Genomic DNA, 21,762 nt, shown 5'->3' on the forward strand with positions numbered 1-21,762 from the left:
CTTGCAGGGTGACTGCAATTGCAATTGCAACTTTAATAAAAAAAAAAGTTCACAGACTGAAAAAAGCTACATCTGGAAGAGAATCTGCTGGTTCACCTTCCTCATTTTATGCGTGAGAAAACAGGCCTAGGCAGGTTAAAGGGACTAACTAAAGTCACAGAGCCAGTTAATCAGAGAGCAGGACCCAGTACCTAGGTATTTTCTGTCCCAGTGTAATGCACGGTTGCATTATACCCTAGCCAATGATTTAAAAAAACACATTGTGCCTCCTACTGCCCAACATTCTAAAGATTTAATTTCACAAGCAGGTTTTAACCTATGTATCTCGAGACTGGCAGACTAGCCCCAAACTGGCTAGGCCCTGGAAAGGCAGTATGCAAGAAGAGCTTGCAATGCCGCTCACTCCAGACATAGGAACGATCGGCATTTCCCTCAGTGCTATAGAAGTGAATACCTTAAGTGCCAGCAAAGAAAAGAACCCAGAACCGACACCCAAACGAGGGTAGGTAGGGGGGTCGAGGTCCACCACCTCCGTAAATTACAGCCACAACACCCCTGATGCCACCCGCCTGGTAGGCGCAGCTCTGGGGGCCTCCCCAAGAGAATAGGCCCCGCTAACCTTTCACGAAGTAGTCCCTGTTGGGCCCGATGAGCGCGTTGTAGGGGTAGCCGTAGTAGGCCAGTGTGTAGGGGTCGCAGGAGTACACGTAGCTGGGCTGCTGCACCGCCGCCGCCTCGGCTAAGCCACCGCCCTTGGCCGCCTTCTGGTAGCGGGAATACTGCTCCTTGTCCACGGGCTTGGCCAGCGTCACCTCGAGGCACGAGCCCTCCAGCTCGGTGCCGTTGAGGTTGTTCATGGCGTGCACGGCGTCCTCGCGGCTGGTGAAGTGCACGAAGGCGTAGTCGCGGATCTTCTTGACGCGCTCCACGCAGCCCGGGTTGAACTGGCCGAAGCTCTTCTTGATCGTGTCCTCGGTGGTCTCGATCATGAGGTTCCTCACGTAGAGGATCTTCACGGTCTCCATCACGTCCTCGTCCACGTCGATCTCGGGCTCGGCCCAGTCCACGGCGATCTGGTGGCCCCACAGCTGGATGCGGCCAGGCATGAGCTTGCGGCGCGCCATGGCGGCGGCGCGGTGGCTCTCGTACTCCACGAAGGCGAAGCCGCGGTTCTTCATCTTGTCGGCAGCGCTGGCGTAGACGATCACGTCGAGCACGCCTTCGGTGACCTTGGCGATCTCCTCCAGGATCTCCTCGCGCTTCTTCATCTTGGGGATGCCTCCGATGAAGAGGCGGCAGTTGTCCACGCTGCAGCACACCCCCAGCAGGCGGCCCGGGCGGATCTCGTAGTTGTTGAGCTCGCGCACGGCGCGCTTGGCCTCGTTTTTGTGGCAGTACATGACGAAGGCGTAGCCGCGGTTCTTGCCGTCGAAGTCCATCATGAGGCGCAGCTCGTAGATGCGGCCCACCGCCTCGAACACGGGCACCAGCTCGTCCTCGTACACGTCGCGCGGGATCTTGCCCACGAAGACCTCGCAGCCGCGCTGCGGGTGCGGGCCCTCCCAGCCGGGCGGCGGGCCGCCGTACTTGCGCTGCCCGTTCTCCTGCACCATGTTGTAGCCCGTGCGCTCCAGCAGCGCCAGCAGCGCCGCCTCGTTGGGCGCGCCGGCCACGCCCTCGGGCGCCTTGGCCGAGGACGCGGCGGCGGAGTCGCTGCTCATGGCTGCAGTGGAATCCTCTGCGGTCATAATGTCAAAGGCATCCACGGCTGGCGGAAACCTGGGGGAGGCAGAAGGAAAAGTGAGTGTGGAATCTGCACCGAGTTGAGCCAGAACTTTACTGCCCCTTTGCCCCGCCCCCCCTTCTTTTTAGCCCCCCTTCTTTTTAAAGACATACAAGACTGGCACTTAACCATCAGGTGGTCAAATGAGAAATAAGACGGAGACCGCTCTGGAAATGCAGCAGCTCTAAAATAGTCTAAATTAGGTTTTGCAGGAAAACCCAGAAGTGACTCGGGAAAAAAAAAATCAGAATGAGCAAGTGCTTCCGCTTAATCAGTACCCGAACAGCTTTGAAGCCTCGAGAACCTGCTGTAATTGTTAGTGAAAACCTCACGTTCTTGCAGCAAATGGCAACATCTTTTGCCTAGTTCCTGCACTGTCAACTCAGATGATGTCCTTTTAGTTATAGCATTTTACCCCATTTATCCCTTTGGCAGACAAAGCCTCTTTCTTTTTTAAGAGTCTTTTTCATTTAGGCATGGAAATAGAGCAGTGTATTTACATTGCTAAGGAAAACTTTGAGGAGGTGTTATTATACAAGATAGATAATAAAGCTGTGCGCTGAAGCTTTCTACCAGGAAGAAATGGAATATCGACCCTTGCCGAGGACTACGCCTAGGAACTGTGGTAAGCGCTGGTAAGTCTGATTTTTGTGGTGTCATTCAGTCAAATTCTTGGTATGAACCATTCATGGATTTGGAATCAGTCCACAAAGAGGCAGATTAAGTTCAAACTGGGGGACTTGTGAAGCAGCAATTACCTGGTAAACCATACTGTAGTTTTCGGAGAACTGTCAAGTGCATTATCTTATTTGATCTTCCTAATCTCCTTAACATAGTAAGTGATATTCATTAGTCCCAATATGTTTATGGGGAAACAGGCTCAGAGAGGTAGAGTAAATTGCCCATTTCACACAGCAACTATCAGCTCGTATCAGGACTTGATTCCAAGTCATCTGGCTCCAGATTCCGTGTTCTTTCTACTAAACAAGTGCTGTGCAATAGAACTTTCTGTGATGGTGGAAAAGCTGTCACCAGCCACATGTGGCTACTGAGCATATGAAACGGGGCTAGTGTGACTGATGCACTGAGTTTTTCATTTTATTTAACTTTAACTTAAAATTAAATAGCCACATATCACAGAGCAGGTCTACACCATATCGCCTTCACTCATACAGCCAGAGCTCTGTGGAAGTGATTTTAAATTATACACTAAGATTATCATAGTAGCTTCATACTGTGCTTTTGTAAAGAAATGCTCTGATTGGCCTTTTAAAAAATGAAGATTATTTCATTTTTTGGACTATAAAAGTATTCAAGTAAATTCTATGGAAAATTAAGAAAAATAAGAAAAGAAATCATTCCTAATTCTACACAGTGAGAGCCATAATTAAACTCTCCCATCTTTTTTTTAAATAGGTCTTTTTGGGGAGGAGGGGTGGAACTTGCTTCCAACAAACTTACATCCTGTTGTGCTTCATTTCATAAGCACTCCTCCATGTTCTTAAAACTCTGCAAAAACATAATTTTTAATGGCTGCACAAGGTTTCAACATTCAACTAGAACCTGGAGCATCATTTATTTTGAAAAAATTTACCACTAGGAATTGTATGCAAGAATACTAAGGGAAATTTCAAGGGTAATTAAGGTGAGTTTGATTATCTAAAGAAAAAAAAAACCAAAACAAATTATAGCACACAACAGAAATCTTACTTGCCAGTTGGCCAAATCAGTACTTCTCTGGTTCATTTGCTGTTAACAGCAAGAGGCAGTTCAGTTAAGTGGGGAAATGTGTGGGCTCTGAGCCAGACTGCATGGTTGTATGTGATCCTAGCTCTAACACATCCTAATTGTTCGACCTGGAGCAAGGATACTGAACTGCTCCATGCCTCAGTTTCCTTTATCTATAAAATGGGAATGATGGTGATAGTATTAAGTTTAGTGGAGTGAGTTAATACATACAAAGCTCTTTGAACTGTGCCTAGAACTTTGTAAATGCTCAAGAAATGTCAGTTATTATTATCTTTCATCCAAACTTCTGGGTAAAACTTCAGACCAATTCTTTCAATTTTAGAGTAATTTTGTCCCTTTCTTACTTCTTTAAAAACATCTGTTTGATACGGCTTCTATTGTTATTTTTTATTTGCTTTGCTCTTCAAGTGCTTGAAAGCTGGTTTGACAACATATTCAGTTATCATGAAGTTTTTTTTCTAGTATAAATTTGAAAATGATACATAAGTTCCTGTAGTTTCACACTGAAACAGAAATTTCAATATCAGATTTGAACATGAAGATCTTCTCCTCCTTCCAAATGGAAAATAAGGATATATTCTTAAGAAGACTATTTGCAAACACATGTGTTTATAATCTGTAATCTGGGAAGGAAATGGCAAGTACCTATATAAACATATACACGGCAATTCGAGATCTTACATGTTGTCCTACATAAAACATTGACTGAAGTCCAAAGGAATGGACCATGTTGCTCTGCTGAGATATGTACAGTTGACTTTTTCTTTTCCTAATTGTACTCTGAAACTACCATTTTACACAAAAAAAGTCTCATAATGATCAGGCTATGAGAGTCATTTGCAATTACAACCCCATTAATTTTATCAAAATTTCTGTTTGCTTTCAGTCTGAAATCTGCTGGTGTCAGTAACAAAATCATCTCTTATAAAATAGTTATAGCTTAGGGCCAGCCAGGTGGTGTAGTGGTTAAGTTTGCACGCTCTGCTTCAGCGGGCCAGGGTTTGCAGGTTTGGATCCTGGGCGTAGACCTACACCCTACACACTGCTCATCAAGCCATGCTGTGGCAGTGTCCTATATACAAAATAGAGGAAGACTGGCAAAGATGTTAGCTTAGGGACAATATTCCTCAAGCAAAAAAGAGGAAGATTGGCAACAAATGTTAGCTCAGGGCCAATCTTCCTCACCAAAAAAAAAAAAAAGTTATAGCTTATATCTTACATCTGTGAACAAAGAAAAGCCCCTTCTCCTGAGCTTTCATCATCGTAATAAATGAACCATGTTATTGACCCTCTTTCCCTTTTTTCTTTGCCACTAGGAAGTTCAGGATTGAATTTTTCACTTCAATTTAGTAATTGTATAGGACATTACAACACATTCTCAAGTTGATCTAATGTTGGCTATAGTTTCTATCTCTTTTTTTTGTGTGTGTGAGGAAGATTATCCCTGAGCTAACATCCGTTGCCAATCCTCCTCTTTTTGCTGAGGAAGATTGGCCCTGGGCTAACATCCGTGCCCATCTTCTTCTACTTTCTATATGGGACGTCTGCCACAGCATGGCTTGATAAGCGGTGCGTAGGTCTGCGCCTGGGTCTGAACCCGCGAACCTCGGGCTGCCGAAGTGCAGTGTGCGAACTTAACTACTATGCCACCGGGCTGGCTCATAATTTTCATTTTTTAGTATGTTATATTCCCAGTGCCATGATTTTAGTTATTTATATTGTTAATCTTATTGTTTACATGTTCTTGGAAGCCATCTCACATAATTTTGGGGCCAGAAGAGGAATAAATGCACATACACACACACACACACAAATCTAATTTTCATCAGACATTGATTAATGTAGTATCTAAATTAATTATCTTCTACACTAACTACAAATATTGGCATAAAAGCAAGTGAGATATCACTTCACACCTATTAGCATAGCTATTAGTAAAAAAAGCAAAAAACAAAATAAGTGTTGGCAAGGATGTGGAGAAATTGGATCCCTCACGCATTACTGGTGGGAATGTAAAATGGTGCGGCCCTCTGAAAAACAGTATGGTGATTCCTCTAAAACTTAAACATAGAATTATCATATGATCCACCAATTCCACTACTGGGTGTATACCCAAAAGAATTGAAAACAGGGACAAACGATATTTGGATTTTTTATTTATTTATTTTTTGTGAGGAAGATTAGCCCTGAGCTAACATCTGATGCCAATCCTCCTCTTTTGGCTGAGGAAGATTGGCCCTGAGCTAACATCTGTGCCCATCTTCCTCTACTTTATATGGGACGCCGCCACAGCATGGCTTGACAAGCGGTGTGTCAGTGCAGGCCAGGGATCTGAACCTGCGAACCCTGGGCTGCCAAGGGGAAGTGCGTGCACTTAACTGCTACACTACCTGGCCAGCCCCACAAACAGATATTTGTATACCAATGATCATAGTGGTACCATTCACAATAGCCAAAAGGTGGAAACAACCCAGATGTCCATTGATGCATATGAGGAAGAAAATGTGGTATGTACACACAATGGAATATTATTCAGCCTTAAAAAGGAAGGAAATTCTGACACATGCTGCAACATGGGTGAATCATGAAGACATTATGCTAAGTTAAATAAGCCAGAACCAAAAGGATAACTATTGTATGATTCCACTTATGTAAAGTACCTAGAACAGTCAAATTCATAGGGACAGAAAGTATAGTAGTAGTTGCCAGGAATTGGGGAAGGGGAGAATGGGAATTAGTGTTTAATGGATATGGAGTTTCAGTGAGGGATGATGAAAAAGTTCTGGAGATGTATGGTGATGATGAAGTCACAACAATGTAAATGTATTTAATGCCATCGAACTGTATACTTAAAAATGGTTAAAATGGTAACTTTTGTTATGTATATTTTATCACAATAAAAAAGTGAGAAGGCTCAGATGCAAAAAAAGGACAAAAATAAGATTCTATAAAATTAGGATTTCACTGGAGGTCATTAAAAAATGGTACACTGAGGCAGTTTAACATATTCAAGAAAATCTTACAGTCTACAAACTTCATTTTCCTTATGTTCATGTCTAATATACCACAGTTAAATAAATTATATGATGTGCTGGTCAATAAATTTGAGGCCAAAGGCTTAGATATATAAAAGATAAATGATTTTATTTAATGCCTTAAAAAAGGGAACTATATAGCCAATATGACCCTTCTCTCAGAGATGTAACAAAATGTGCAATTTATTACAATTAGACATGCTGTAGGCCAGCACTTGGTAAACTATGGCCATAGGCCAAATATAACCTGCCATTTGTTTTTGTAAATAAAGTTTTACTGGAAACTACCACCAGACCCCGTCTGCCCCAGAATAATCCTTTCTAATGGATTATCTGTGGCTGCTTTTGCACTACAATGGCAGAGTTGAATAGTTCAGACAGAGATTGTATGGCCCACAAAGCCAAAATATTTACTGTCTGGCCAGGTATAGAAAAAGTTTGCCGACCTCTGCTCTAAGAGGTGTGCAGAGAACATCAACGAGACTAACTAACATCGATTCCTATTGCTAAGGTATTACAGTCATGTTTCCCTCTGTTTCCTATGCTGAGCAATGACTTAATATCAGGACCAATTTTTAAATTCTAACATATTTTGAAGACAGTCTATTTGAGCTGCCTGTCCCCCCATTTAAAGCTGTTTTCCATTTAACTTCATGGTCAAATAGATGAGACCTGGAAGAAGAGATACCTGGTGAGGTTGTTGGCTCAGCTCCTAACACTTCTATGTGAACAGTAATTTCTTATGATTTCAAAAGAGACACACAGAAGGGTTTGTGTTCATTTATTCATTCATTCAGCAAATATTTTTTGAGCACCTACTGTGTGCCAGCATTGGTGGACCTTGTCCTTCACAGAGCTTACCTTGGAGTTGACGGAACTAAAGAATTATGCTCGAAATACTAGAGTTGAGAATTAAGGCATTTTGTACTCATAAGGAAACTGAGGCACAGAGAGATTAAAGAGATTCTCAGTTCATGAGCATCAGAGCTGATACTTGAACCCCGACAGTCTAGATTACAGTCCATACCGCAGCTGTCCCTAAGTGATTCTTATCACAGGCCTGTGGTGAGGAGTAAATGAAAGGATCCATGGAAAGCTCCTAGTGCAGCACCCAGCTCTAAGTGCTCCAGAAATGTTAGCATAAGAACTTTGAACTAAAAAAAAGAAAGATTTTTGAACTTGAGTTAAGAATCTTGCCCTTATGTAGGATTCTTGTGTTTACAGGGAAACAGGCAAGAGCCAACTTTAGACCAGTCAGTATGAGAAGCTTAGCCTGTGAGTTCTGGTGTAGACTGGCATACCAGAGTCTCCCAGATTCCATTCATAGCAGGTAAGCTGTCTGGCAGTGTAATTCTCCACTGGTGATCTGGCTCAGGCATCCAAGTGTAAGCCTGTTTCTCCCCTAACCCCTGGCAGTGTGCAGAGGCTAGAGCAGTTTGCAGAGAACCTGAAGAAACTTGCTACATTGGATGTAAAAGGTCCAATCATCCATGTGGATGCCAAATCCCCTGAGGCAGGACCATCCCAAACATAGCCATCCTCTGTACATGCTAAAATGCATTAGTGTTCACTGAGGCTGCTAGCATTAAACAAATATGGCAATATATTTGAAACAAATCATTTATTCACAGTTTGGCATATAAAACAAAGAGAAAAATATACTTCTAAATCCAGCTATTATTATTCTCAACTATTAGCTAGAATTTCTGTTGTCTTTGTTTTAGGTTGAGTTTGAGCTTGTCAGGGTAAAATAAAATTTTAGGGTTAACTCAGACTTAAAGCAGATATCATCAAGGATTTGAATTCCCTTCTTAGTACTGGTTCAGAGTATGTACCTCTCAGTAGGATTTTAACTTTGAACTGGGGCATTTTAGAGGGCAAGGGGTGCCACTGTACTGGGAAATATTTCCAATGTTTACCAACTAGTTTTTACCTAGGATCAAAAAGAGGCATGAGTTTACTCTAGAATTATCCAAACTAGCAGTTGACTGTGGTTCAAAGCTCTCAGTGTGTGTGTGTGTGTGTGTGTGTGTGTGTGTGTGTGTGTGAGATTAATATTCAATTTAGAATTCTTAGAAGAGTTTTATTTGTTGACCAATGGACACATTGCAATGTGAAGATATATTCAGTGGGGAACAGCGTCTTCCAGCACTAGCTGGAATTTAATTCAGTGGAAGGTTTTAAAATGTATTTATCCAAGAGGTAATCCTATCTCTGTCTGCAGTTAGATTTCTATTTTGATGTCCCTTATTCATACCATAAAATTTTTGTCTTTACTAATAGTCACTTCTTAGGCATGACTTGACATACACAATGTACAGATATAATAAAATACATACCATACTGGTTAAGAGCAAAGACTTTGGAGTCAACGAAATGTGAGTGCAAATCATGACTGTGTCACTTACTAGCCATGTTCTATGAGGCAAATTACCTCAGCTCCATTTCACATGTCTAAGATGGTTTAGTAAGAGCACCCATTTCAGAGGACTGGTTCCAAGATCAAATGACATTTAATGCCACAAATCAGGGGGGAAAAAATCGAAGACCAGCTTCTGCACAAAGTTTCCAAGATTCGGCCTCACCCTGAGCATTTATCTTCCTGCCCTGTGCCAAGTTATCACCACCCAGTAGAGTAAACAGAGTAAAGAGAGAACACTCCCCGCACCAGGCAGGCCTCTGGCGCTGGGACATGTCTGTTCCCTGAGTCTGAAGGTGTAAAAGGAGTCCGCTCAGTGGAGGCAGAGTACTAACACAGAAGCCGAAGAACAGCACAGGCTCTTTCTTTCTATCTTAGCCGGCAACCTCACGCTATTTGAAGGCATGGCCCCTGGGACACAGAAAAATCCTTCCATGACTCTCTTTTATTTAGCTAAAATCCTGAAAGGATAAAGAGGCAGTGGAATAATGACATTCTGGGCCATCCCTCCTGTCCACTCCTGGCAAATCTGAGAAGAGTTCATTCATACTGGGTCTTAAACAGTGTTGACGCTTGTACAGATTTTGTTATAGCAAAACACATCATTCAATGAATGATTGTGTTTGATAAACAGATGCAAAGCCAAGAGGCTCGCTCTTCCCAGCCATTTCTGTCAACACATCCCTGAAAATGAGGCATTTTGCCGTGGGTTCCCAGGGGTACTGCCCGTATACCATGAGAGGGGTCAAGTCACCTGCCCGAAAGGGGTGGTATGGGGCTATTTTCTACAAGAGTTTGGCAACACACAAGCACCCATTAAGAATCTGTTATCTGGTTCCCTTTAAATAAGCATTACACGCTTATACTTCTCAACAGGTTGACGGGGTAATGTTGCAAAAAATGAAACCCGTAAATTCAACACACATCTGCCTCCTGGATTAATATTTTCCCAAACTGTGAACAAGTAGTAGGAGAGATTTCTAGTTTCACCCCTTATCTTAGCTTGTTTGACCTAAACCTTTGAAGGATCTGGCAAGGAGCAGAAAGGCTGACCAGCAGACAGATACCACAAAGGAGAAGGAAGGAGAGGCAGCAATGGCTTATATCACATAACTGTAGCTTGAATTTATACAGTGTTTTGCAGTTTATAAAACTCTTTCATATATATTATCTAATTGCATAAAATCCCAGAATTTGAGCTACAAAGGGACCTTAGGTATCATTTAATCCAGGGTTTGTCAACCTTGTTTCCTATTGACATTTTGGGTGATAATCCTCTGTTGCAGGGGGCTGTCCTGTGCATAGTAGGATGTTTCATAGCATCCCTGCCCTCTACTCACTGGATGCCAGAAGCCCCCCAACCCTCCATGTTTTGACAACCAAAAATTGCTGACTGTTGAGCATTACTGATAGAGCCTGACTATCTTGGAGCTATAAACAGATTATATACTTGCACAGAGCAGGTACTAATTAAATAGCAGAAGAAGTTGTTATTTTATTCTCTCTACCCCCAGCATGGGTTCAGTGTCTTGATTTGGCTCTTATTGTCAAGGCTGTCAAGACTGAGAAATATGCAACATTTTTCAAAGGTCCAAGGTAGTGTCTCTATGATACCAAACTACTCATTTAATTTGGTTGAAAACCCATCAATTTAATTTTTCAAGCCAAATGACTACCACTATAAAGCCCTATCAGACTGATTCTATTGTCAAATTGATTTGTCATCACAGGCAAACTGAAAGGCCTGGGTCACACAAACACCACTTTCGAAATCAGGCTAAGGATCTGCCAAGCTATTGAAGTGCTTCATTTAAATTCAGACCTCTTTGCTTTATGGACACGTGAAAACTGCTGACAATCTGGTTTTTAAGACTTGGACCTTTCTCAAATGTCACTGCTCATTTCTTCAATAATGTAGAAAGCCTCACTTAAGATTCAGAGCTTTTTTTCTTTAAAGACAGAGTATGAACAATCACTAAAAATGTGCTCCTGGAACACACTCAATTCACTGGTACTAAAATCAACCTCCCTACTGCTTAGGCAAAAGGCGACGATCTGATGGGATAGATGATCAAATGATATTCGTGTATACATTCACTCATCATTCAAACACTGATTGAACACTTGCTGTATGCCAGGCCAGACTGGGTGCTTGGGGATACAGTAGAGACTACTGCACAGTCCTTGGAGTTCCTAGTCTACCAAGGGAGGAAGAAGGAGGAAGAGGAAGAGAGAGCAGAGAGAACACCATGAGCAAAGATGGACAGCCACATAAGATTATTCAACCCTAGGAGGTCACATATGTTTTTTTAACAAACCTTTTATCGAGTGCCAAAGCTATGACAGTGGGTTAGTAAAGTGTACAAGCAACAATGGACCATGGGTCAAAACAGAACCTAAGGAGTGACCTAGCTGTAACAGGTAGACAGGGACTGAAAATCTGCTTGTATCTGGTTTAATTATATTTAGAGACAGACAGAAATTCTGCAAGAGTGGAGCTCTCATTATCCTCCTACACTTAAAACTAATTGTTATCATATGCCACATTATTGCAAATATAATACATACACAATGATGTTGTAATAGAATGAATGAATTAAAATCAAAATCCATTTTTTGAGCATCTTGATGAGCCAGACACTCTGCTAACCACCATCATTTAGCACAGTGAGATGACTGCAGAGGAGAACCTGTTCCATCACATGTCTAGTATTTCTGGGAAAGTGGCTGCAGAGTGTATTTCACTTACATGCTAAGAAGAGAGCAGCACTAAAAGAGAATCGATGACTTAAATGCAGTTCTCCCTGGAGGGAAGAAGATGGACTGGAAACAATCTCTCAAAGCATATCCTTAATGTATGGTTTAAAAATTCTTGAGTTAGGGGCCGGCCCCGTGGCATAGCGGTTAAGTGTGTGTGCTCCGCTGCTGGCAGCCCGGGTTTGGATCCCAGGTGTACACCAACACACCGCTTGTCAGGCTGTGCTGTGGCGGCCTCCCACATAAAGTGGAGGGAGATCAGCATAGATGTTAGCTCAGGGCCAGTCTTCCTCAGCAGAAAAAAAAGAGGAGGACTGGCATGGATGTTAGCTCAGGGCTGATCTTCCTCGCAAAAAAAGAAAAAGAAAAAAACTCTTGAATTAATGATAGCTACCATTTTTGAACACTTATGTGTATAAGACACCTTAAGGAAATTATTTGATTTTTCATGACATCCCTATGATTTAAAGTTTAAAACGTGAGCTCTAGAGTTGGGGATCAGCACACTACAGCCCGTGGGCCAAATTCGACCCTCTGGCTGTTCTTATAAGGTTTTATTAGAACATAGCCATGCCCGTTTGTTTACATAGTGTCTGTGGTTGCTTTCATGCTACAGGGGCAGAGTTGAGTTGCTGCAGCAGACAGTCTGGTCTGCAAAACCTAAAATATTTCCTGTCTGTCCCTTTCCAGCAAAAGACCCCTACTCTAGGGTCAGATTTCCTGGGTTTGAGCCCCAGCTCTTCAACTGGGTAGCTGTATGACGTTGGTAAATTATTTCAAGTCTTGGTTCCTCACCATCCTCAGCTGCAAAATGAGAATAGTGGTACTAACAGTCACTATCTCAAGGTGTCACTGTGAGGAATAAGTGAGATAATATGTGCCAAGTGCTCAGAACAAAGCCAAGTATATATATAGTAAGGGTCTGATAAATGTTAGCTATTATTGCCCCCTTTTAAAGTTCAGGAGCTTGAGGCTCAGAGACATCTTGCCCAAGATCACTCAGAATTGAAACTTAGCTGAAGACAAAGCCCAAGCTCTTTCTACCATGGTAAGCTGTCTGTCTGTCCTATATCTTAGCTCTTTCTACCACGGTACGCTGTCTGTCTGTGCTATTTTCTTAGTGATAGCAGAGTTGGCTAATAGCCAGTGTTAACAGAATAAAACCACTATCAGTGAGAAATGGACATTAGTTGATATAGTTGAAGGAAACTCAAGCATAGATCCACAGTAAAGTTCTTGGGAAACTCTTCTACCATATGCCTCACTGCACCTCCCCATCCTTCCCACTCCTCTTCTCAGCTTTCAGAGAGTTCTGCAAACTGTTCCACAGCCCATTTCTGGCCCTTTATAAAGTAGTTGACACATTCAAATTATATTTTTAGACTTAAAAATCCATTGAATTAAATTCTTAAATGGAAATGTTTAAGGACTAGAATTCACATAATCCAAATGTTTAAGTGAGAATATGGGACTATGATGAGGCAGTGGGGACGGTGTTTACACACCCAGGGGCTGGAGCCAGACTGCCTGGCTTCATATCCTGGCTCTACCACTTGAGAAACAAGTGCCATCACACAAGTCACTTAATCTCCCTGAGCCTCAGTTTCACCATCTATAAAATGGTGATAATATATCTCACCATGTTGTGAAGATGAAATGAGATAGTACATATAAAGCACTTAGAAAAGTACTTGGCTACAGGGAAAGCTCAAATCCCTTTATTATGATTATTATCATTATTTCAGCTGGGCAAAATAGGTGTTTTTCAAGAATGTTCTCTTTGTAGAGAACTATGTAGTCACAGTTTAGAATCACAAATTTTCTGCTTGACAATATAATTTTAAAAGCTAAAGAATCTTAGGGAATTTACTCCCCAATTTTTGTGGACAAACTGGAAGGGAACTTATATAGCTATTACCCTCTATATTTATATAGGAAAGTGCTTTAGACACTGTACATGCGATGTGTGGTTATAATGATGCATTTTTAAAGCTAATGATTATGCAAAAAGCAAATACTATGTTCTTTTTGATATTCGTCCAATTGTGTAAGTATTATATTCTTTTTGGTACTACTTAGTATACCTGTACTAATACTTTGTGCCTACCTATTGAATATAGTAGGTCCTAAATATTGTTTATTAACTATGAGATATTAAAATTACCAAAGCAAGTTTAAGACAGTAACCTGGGCATAATATTCTCAGAAAAACTTTGTGTGTCAGCATTTGAATATATGAACTGGTGGTCTGATGGATGGTTATTTTCATTATAAAAATATTCTTTAATTTGCAAAGGGATTTATAATAGTATTCCTTTAGATAGGAAGTCCCTATGTAATTTAGAATGTGATGCGGGTTATTGAAAAATTAATCTCTCTCTAATATATCTTTCCTGTATGTACCTTCCCTATGTATCTATATATATCTACAATACTAGGCAAAAGTATCAGTCCCATTTTCTTAATGGAGAAACTGAGAACACGGGTGATCATGTGCTTAAGCTCAGAATCACAATTAGATAGTGGTTAATTTGGATTATAATTTAATAAGCAAGCCTTATCTTTGGGGTGACAGTCTCTAACTTTAACTTCTATTTGACAATAGAGTCTGTTTATATTCAAAACAAAATTCAGACAGTCCAAATATAGTAGAGATGCAGATATATATGGCTTTTTAAAAACTCTAAAATGTCTGTGTAAAGGGTATTTTTCATTCATCTAGTTTCTTGAATTTATGCCAGAACAGATATAGAAAGTGAACTTTCCCAAATATAAGCTTATTTAATCTTTACGATGATGTGTAAATGCTATTCATTTCCCCTAATTTCAAACTGTATTAGTACTTTGCAAGTAGTAGTTACAAAGTAATTTTTGTTAGTGCCATGGAGTCAATTCTGACTCCTAGCGACCCTGTGTACAGCAGAGTGTAACCCTGTTCAGTCTTTTTGTGCCATCCTCTCATCTCCCAGCGCTGTGTCAGACAGTGCTCTGCTGCTATTCACACGGTTTTCACGGCCAATTTTTTCAGAAGTTCGTGGCCGGGTTCTTTCTTCCTGGTCCCTCTTAGTCTGGAAGCTCCTCTGAAATCTATCCAAAATAGGTGATCCTGCTGGTATTTAAAATCCCAGTGCCATAGCATTCAGGATCACAGCAACATGCAGCCACCACAGTGTGACAACTGACAGACGGTGGTGTGGTTCCCTAATTGGGAAGGTAAGCTGGGCCACAGTGGTGAGAGGCCTGGATCTTAACCACTAGACCACCAGTGTATAGTAATAATATGGTCTATTATTACTGTGTCATATTATACATGAGTACATGCTCTACAGGAAATGTTCTTTTATTACCTTCTGGTGGTATGTCAAACAGTAGTATACAAGACTATCACAGGTTTCTTTGTAGGAAAAATGACAAATCGCCTGTCCTGAAACAAAGGCTCTGAAATAGAGTGACACAGTCAAACATTAGCTTCAGTTTTAGGTGTGACCTTCTCATTTTATTTGGTTAACGTTAGTCATTTCAATTGTGACTATGAAACAATATCTGCTACCACAGAAAAAACCAGATCCTGTTTAATGTTGATGTCCTTCTATTTCATTGACCAGTATCTCAAGGCAATAGTTACAGTGAAATAGCATTTGGCCAGGAATACTCTCAACATTGAATAAGCCATGTATTATTTTCTTCTATAAATATTTCAGTTGAATGTGGGATATTTTTGAAGTTAAAAATATTTTCAAATACCACAACAATATTTCATGACAATATGACTATAATAGGCTCTTTGTGAGAAAAAATATAAAAGGAAGTGAACTTTCTAGTGGGAGAAAAATATGCATTAAAATGCAACTTTAATCCAAAACTATATTTTTCTTTTTAGTCATTAAATGATTAAATGTTGTTTTCCCTTTACTTAGCTTTTGAGCTTTGTTTTTCCTCTAGTGATGTTTGGATTTATTATTATTATTATTATTTTTGCATATAGTGAGAAACAAAAATGATAGTTTAATGAACAGGTCCTTCTAGCAAAAGTATGGCTAAAGTTAAACCCTAATACCCAATAGCTTAATTCTTTATTATAAAAACTTGGAAATGAAAGGAAGAACCAGGAGTTCACTTGTGAGAAGGAACCTGAGTCGTTCTGTAGTGGGCATTGTGAATACTGTGGTGTTTTATCAACGTCATTTGTTTTTCAGTTTTTTCAAAGGATTCTTAGAAATGGAGCCATCTGAGAGAGGTCCTTGAATAACAAAAAAAGTAAAATTCACTTTCTGTTATGAAGTGATTTTAGATATTTCCACTTTCTTCTTCTTTTTTTTTTTTTTTTGGTGAGGAAGATCAGCCCTGAACTAACGTCCGTGCTAATCCTCCTCTTTTTTTTGCTGAGGAAGACCGGCTCTGAGCTAACATCTATTGCCAATCCTCCTCCTTTTTTTTTTTTCCCCCAAAGCCCCAGTAGATAGTTGTATGTCATAGCTGCACATCCTTCTAGTTGCTGTATGTGGGACGCGGCCTCAGCATGGCCGGACAAGCGGTGCGTCGGTGTGTGCCCAGGATCCGAACCCAGGTCGCCAGTAGCGGAGCACGCGCACTTAACCGCTAAGCCATGGGGCCGGCCCTCCACTTTCTTCTACACGGTTTGAAACATTTTAGAAAAAATAAAACAATATGGTTTATTTCATTAGCTATAATTAAAGCTTTTCAAAGGCAGGGACGCTTATTTTGGTATTCCTAGTGCCTAGCACAGAATGAAGGAATGTTTCAATAAAGGAATGAATGAATGAATGAATGAATGAACCAATGCATGAGCACTGTCTTCTATAAGAAACATGGTAGGACAAAGCTACAAAAATAATTTTATTATCATATATAACTACCAGCAAATTGCTTTGGACATTTTTTCCATTTATCTCTTTATATTTAACTGTTGTGGTTTATCTGCGACTAGAAGTATGTACAAATAGTCATACCAAGTTTTGTCCAGTGGTCTGTCTGCATGACCAAAAGGAGCCCATTAAAGAATAGATAGGGCATCTTTAATATGGGAGCTGGCATTTCTAATACACAGCTCAGGCCTCAATGTCAAGGGGGAAAGCCACACTAACCATTGATGGACTGTATTGAATGCAAATGTCAACCTCCTTAGAGCCTTCTTGGTCAGTTAGGCACTGGTCAGGCAGCCGTAGAAGTTCCATGACTTTTTTTTTTGCCTTAGCCAATGTGCTTAGCTTCTACTATATAGTCTCAGGGATTTGGTAGAGATTTTATGCCATGAGGAATAGGGACAAAGATGGTGCCTGACCATGAAGTCAGTTTCCAAACGCTCTTTTAGGTGCAGGTATTTGGAGAGGCTGGATATCATGGTACTTGAGCTCATGCACATTGACATTGGGACCTTTTCTCCCTGGTGTTTCTCTGCTCCTGGGTAGTTAGTTCTCTACCATGCAGTAGTGGGTCTTGATGAATTGGAAAATAGATCACAAGTTAATCTGATACTGAATATAATACAGAAGTTCACAAATGTCTATATATGAAATCCAAGGTTCTCAATGCAATAATGTCACTCACTTAGCTATCTTTCCACTTCCCAAGGGAGTGTGCCACATGGGGAAGCGACCTCTTGTTGCAGAGGGAAAAAGGTGAGGAAGCAGCGCGGGGACCTCTAGTTTTATTGAGGAAAAAAATCACTCCTGCCTGCCATCTTTCCTCCTTATTCACATTTCCTTCACCTTTTCTTTGTCTTGATTATTTTTTTCTTTCTCATCTTAAATTCTCATTTCATATCCCTGGTTTTCAAATGTAATTACCTTGGTTAATAAGTCCTCAAGTAACACAGAAATAGAGCGACGCTACTGTCTGATTAGCTGTTTGCTTTAATCCTTGTTTAAATAAAACACAAACAAACACACACACACACACACCACTTTTTAATGGGTATTCACCATTTGAACAAAATGTAGTAATATATGGTTTAAAACTAGGGAAGGGAAGAGAATTTTTCAATTATAAATTATCTAGACAGTAAATTTATAATTTTTTTGAGGTAGAATTTGCAGATATTTGGAAAAAACAAAGCTGCTCTATTCTGAAGAAAGATATTAAACGAAGGAGAAGAAGAAGGAGAGGAAGGGGAAGGAGAACCAGCTTTCTCAATCTCTATAATTTAACTAGGCAGTTAAAGTTAGTTGGAAATTTACATAAAAGTTACACACTATCGAAGTTACATAGAAAGGAGAACTACGTTAGTGAAAGAAACTCATGAATTATAGACAAATTTTAAGAATGGAAATGAGGAGAAAATATATATCTAGAGTTTTACTGAACCTAGAGCATTTAGAATGAAATGTTTAGGTGTCAGGAAGCTTATGATTTTCCATGTATATTAAACTCCTGGGACTATTGTTGGAATACAGTCGCTGTTTATGTCTCACGTACTCTGTACTTTCATTGTGTGGACTCGAGTTAATACTTCAATTGAAAAACTAAGATACCAGTTTGGGGGCCGGCCCGGTGGTGTAGTGGTTAAGTTCGCGCGCTCCACTTTGGCGGCCCGGGATTCCCAGGTGCAGATCCCGGGCATGGACCCATGCGCCACTTATCAAGCCACGCTATGGCAGGGGTCCCACATATAAACTAGAGGAGGATGGGCAGGGATGTTAGCCCACGGCCAGTCTTCCTCAGCAAGAGGAGGACTGGCAACAGATGTTAGCTCAGGGCTAATCTCCCTCACCAAAAAAAAAACCTAAGATACCAATAAGAATACCAGTCATTTATTCCCAGGCTCACGGAGAAATACTGGATATTCTTTGAGTTAATAAAGTGTGAAATGACTTTAATGCTTCCAAGGAAATATAGTATCCTAGTCTTGCAAACTGTTTTTGGAAAGCATAGCTTAGCTTATCCCACCCTACAACAGAAAATTTAATTGGTTTAGTTATTTCTTCTTTCTCCAAATCCCCTTTAATGGTAAGGAGAAAATGAGGACCTACAGCAGCACACAGTTTATCCTTCATAAACCAGTCCCCGTGAAAACCAAGAGGGGGCGGGTTGGGTCCCAGTTTGTTGCTCACAGGTCCTGAAGCCAGAGTTTTAGTAGATTTAACACTAATTTATTTGGGATTTGGACATCCAACTGTCCATACCAAGTGTTCTAATGTTGAGAATCTAATTCATGTTGAGAATCCTGCAACTCTGAGTTATATTAGTGTGGCGCTGTTATCTCCAAGTTCGTCAGAGAGCCGCCAGTCCAGCGCAGACCTTTGGTCCTGGTGAAACCAGGTGAGGCAGTTTCCACAGCCTGGTGGTTTCTTCTTACTTCTCAAGATCCTGCAAGGGAAGGCTAAGCAGACCTTCACATTTTACATCAGAAGCACTCCTAGGTTCTGTCCACAATAAAAGAGAACTGGGATAACTGTTTTGGAAACACGGTTTGCCCATATAACTGTGGCTAATCTAGTTTTGTTTTCTAAAGCAGCATGGAGAGAAATTTATTTTTTGTACAAAAGATGTTTTTATTTGCTGTAGCCCACAGTTCACAGCCACATTCATTGTGGAGTGTCCTCTCTCTTTCCCTCTGCTACTGAATATATGTACACACATAACACACACCCCCTTTTTTCTTCTTAGCCTAAAACACTATCTACCTCTGCTGTTCTTTAGTTGGGGATTTCATCGAGCATGTTTACATCAAAACGCTTGCTGATTCCAGCCACTGCCTCACTGTTGTATCCTAGTTACGAGAGCTGAGCCAGCTGAGCCATTAGTTCCCCAGCCGCTTCAGCTTTCTCTCACCTGTCTGTTGGGAAACCACCTAAGCCTTACACTAGGAAGAAAAGTGAGCGAGGATGGGCATTAGGCATGAATGCGTGCCACTTGCTTAACTGGCTAACACACATCTTCACTGAGACTAGGTGGGGTTGAAAAGCACCTCTTTAAAAAGAATCCTGGCCCCGGGGCGGCCCCGTGGCTTAGCGGTTAAGTGAGCGCGCTCCGCTGCTGGCGGCCCGGGTTCAGCTCGCGGGCGCACACCGGCGCACCGCTTCTCTGGCCATGCTGAGGCCGCGTCCCACGTACAGCAACTAGAAGGATGTGCAGCTATGACATACAACTATCTACTGGGGCTTTGGGGGAAAAAAAATAAATAAAATTAAAAAAAAAAAGTTAATGTTAAATGGGGCACACCTCGTTTAAAAAAAAAAAAAAAGAATCCTGGCCCTTACCTTACACCATATACAAAAATTGACTCAAAAGGGATCAACAACCTAAATGTAAGAGCTAAACCTATAAAACTCTTAGAAGAAAATATAGAGGAAAAGCTTCATGACATTGGATTTGGCATTGATTTCTTGGCTATGACACCAAAAGCATAGGTAACAAAAGAAAAAATAGATAAATTGGAATACATCAAAATGAAAAATTTTTGTGAATCAAAGGAAACTATCAGCAGAGTGAAAAGGTAATCCATGGAATGGGGGAAAATAATCTCTTAAAATCCTAAGGAATTAATACCCAGAGTATATAAAGAATTCCTACAATGCATCAACAACAAAACAAACAAACCAATTTAAAAATGGGCAACAGACTAAATAGGCATTTTTCCAAAGATGATGCACAAATAGCCAACAAGCATATGAAAAGATGTTCAACATCACTAATCATTAAGCAAATGCAAATCAAAACCACAATGATATACCACTTCATACCCATTAGGAAGGCTGTTATAAAAAACAAACAGAAAATAACAAGTGTTGACAAGGATGTGGAGAAATTAGAACCCTTGTGCATTGCTGGTGGAAAATGTGAAATGGTGCAGCTGCTGTGGAAAACAGTTTTGAGGTTCCTCAAAAATTTAAACACAGGATTATCAGATGATCCACCAATTCCACTACTGGATATATACCCCAAAGAATTGAAAGCAGAGACTCAAACAGATATTTGTACACCCATGATCACAGCAGTATTATTCACATTGCCAAAAGGGAGAAATAGCCCAAATGTTCATCAATGCATGAATGGAAAAACAAAATGTGGTATATACACACAATGGAATATTATTCAGCCTTGAAAGGAAGGAAATTCTGACACATGCTACAACATGGATGAACCTTGAAGACATGTTGAAATAAAGCAGACACAAAAGGACAAATATTGTATAAATCCACTTATATGAGATACCTAGAATAGTCAAATTCATAGAGATAGAAGGAGAATGGTGTTTGCCAGGAGCTGGGAGGAGGGAGGAAGGGGGAGTTATTGTTTAATGGGTACAAAATTTCAGTTTGGGAATGTGAGAAAGTTCTGGAGATGGATGGTGGTGATATTTGCACAGCAATGTGAATGTATTTAAGTCTTCTGAACTGTACACCTAAAAATGGTTAAAATGGTAAATTTTATGTTATGGATATTTTACCGTAATAAAAAAAGAGAATTATGGAAAACCAGCAGAGTTAATATATGGAAAAAAAGGAGGAAGGAGTATAGATTTTTAAGAGAAAATGGGAAAATGATTAGAAAAATGATGTTCTAGGTTATGTAGCTTTTTTCTTCATGTTTGCAATTCAAATTGCAAAGAGAGAAAAATGACCAATGTATTAGCAAATGAGACTTTTTAATCACTGTGTGAAATCTAGTCAAAAAGTGTCCTTGTTCCAAGATTAGGATTAGAGCTAGTCTGAGGTACCATTACAATTTCTTCATGCTTTTAGATTTTGGAAGTTGTTCCAACAAATATATAAATATGTATTTTTTTAAAGTACAGTACAAATCAGTACTACAAAGTGGCACAAAATCTGAGTAGAGAGGACTCCAACAATTATTTATGAAGTATCTACTCTTATGTTAATATCTAAGGGACAATCTACCTCAGAGATTTCCTTTTCTTCTTTCTTTTCTTTATACTGTATTGTATCTATATGAGAAGATGGATGTTATCTGAACCTATTGTGATAATCATTTCACAATATATGTAAATCAAACCATCATGCTGTACACCTTAAACTTATACAGTGGTGTATGTCAGT

The 21,762-nt window shown here is 40.5% G+C and overlaps 1 protein-coding gene across 4 annotated transcripts in view; it reads right to left on the minus strand.

Annotated features, from left to right (window-relative positions):
• Positions 1-21,762, minus strand: part of RBM47 (RNA binding motif protein 47) — a 157,595-nt gene that overhangs the window by 9,999 nt on the left and 125,834 nt on the right. For all 4 annotated transcript variants that reach the window (XM_087434227.1, XM_087434226.1, XM_087434225.1 and 1 more), the window contains one exon: positions 620-1,779. In XM_087434227.1, the coding sequence (XP_087290353.1) occupies positions 620-1,748 (1,129 nt within the window). In that variant the 5' untranslated portion in view covers positions 1,749-1,779. The remainder of the gene's footprint in view (positions 1-619; positions 1,780-21,762) is intronic.

The sequence above is a fragment of the Ceratotherium simum genome, chromosome 8 (genome assembly GCF_057802395.1).
Source record: "Ceratotherium simum simum isolate JZ-2026a chromosome 8, ASM5780239v1, whole genome shotgun sequence".
In the NCBI taxonomy this organism is placed as follows: domain Eukaryota; kingdom Metazoa; phylum Chordata; class Mammalia; order Perissodactyla; family Rhinocerotidae; genus Ceratotherium; species Ceratotherium simum.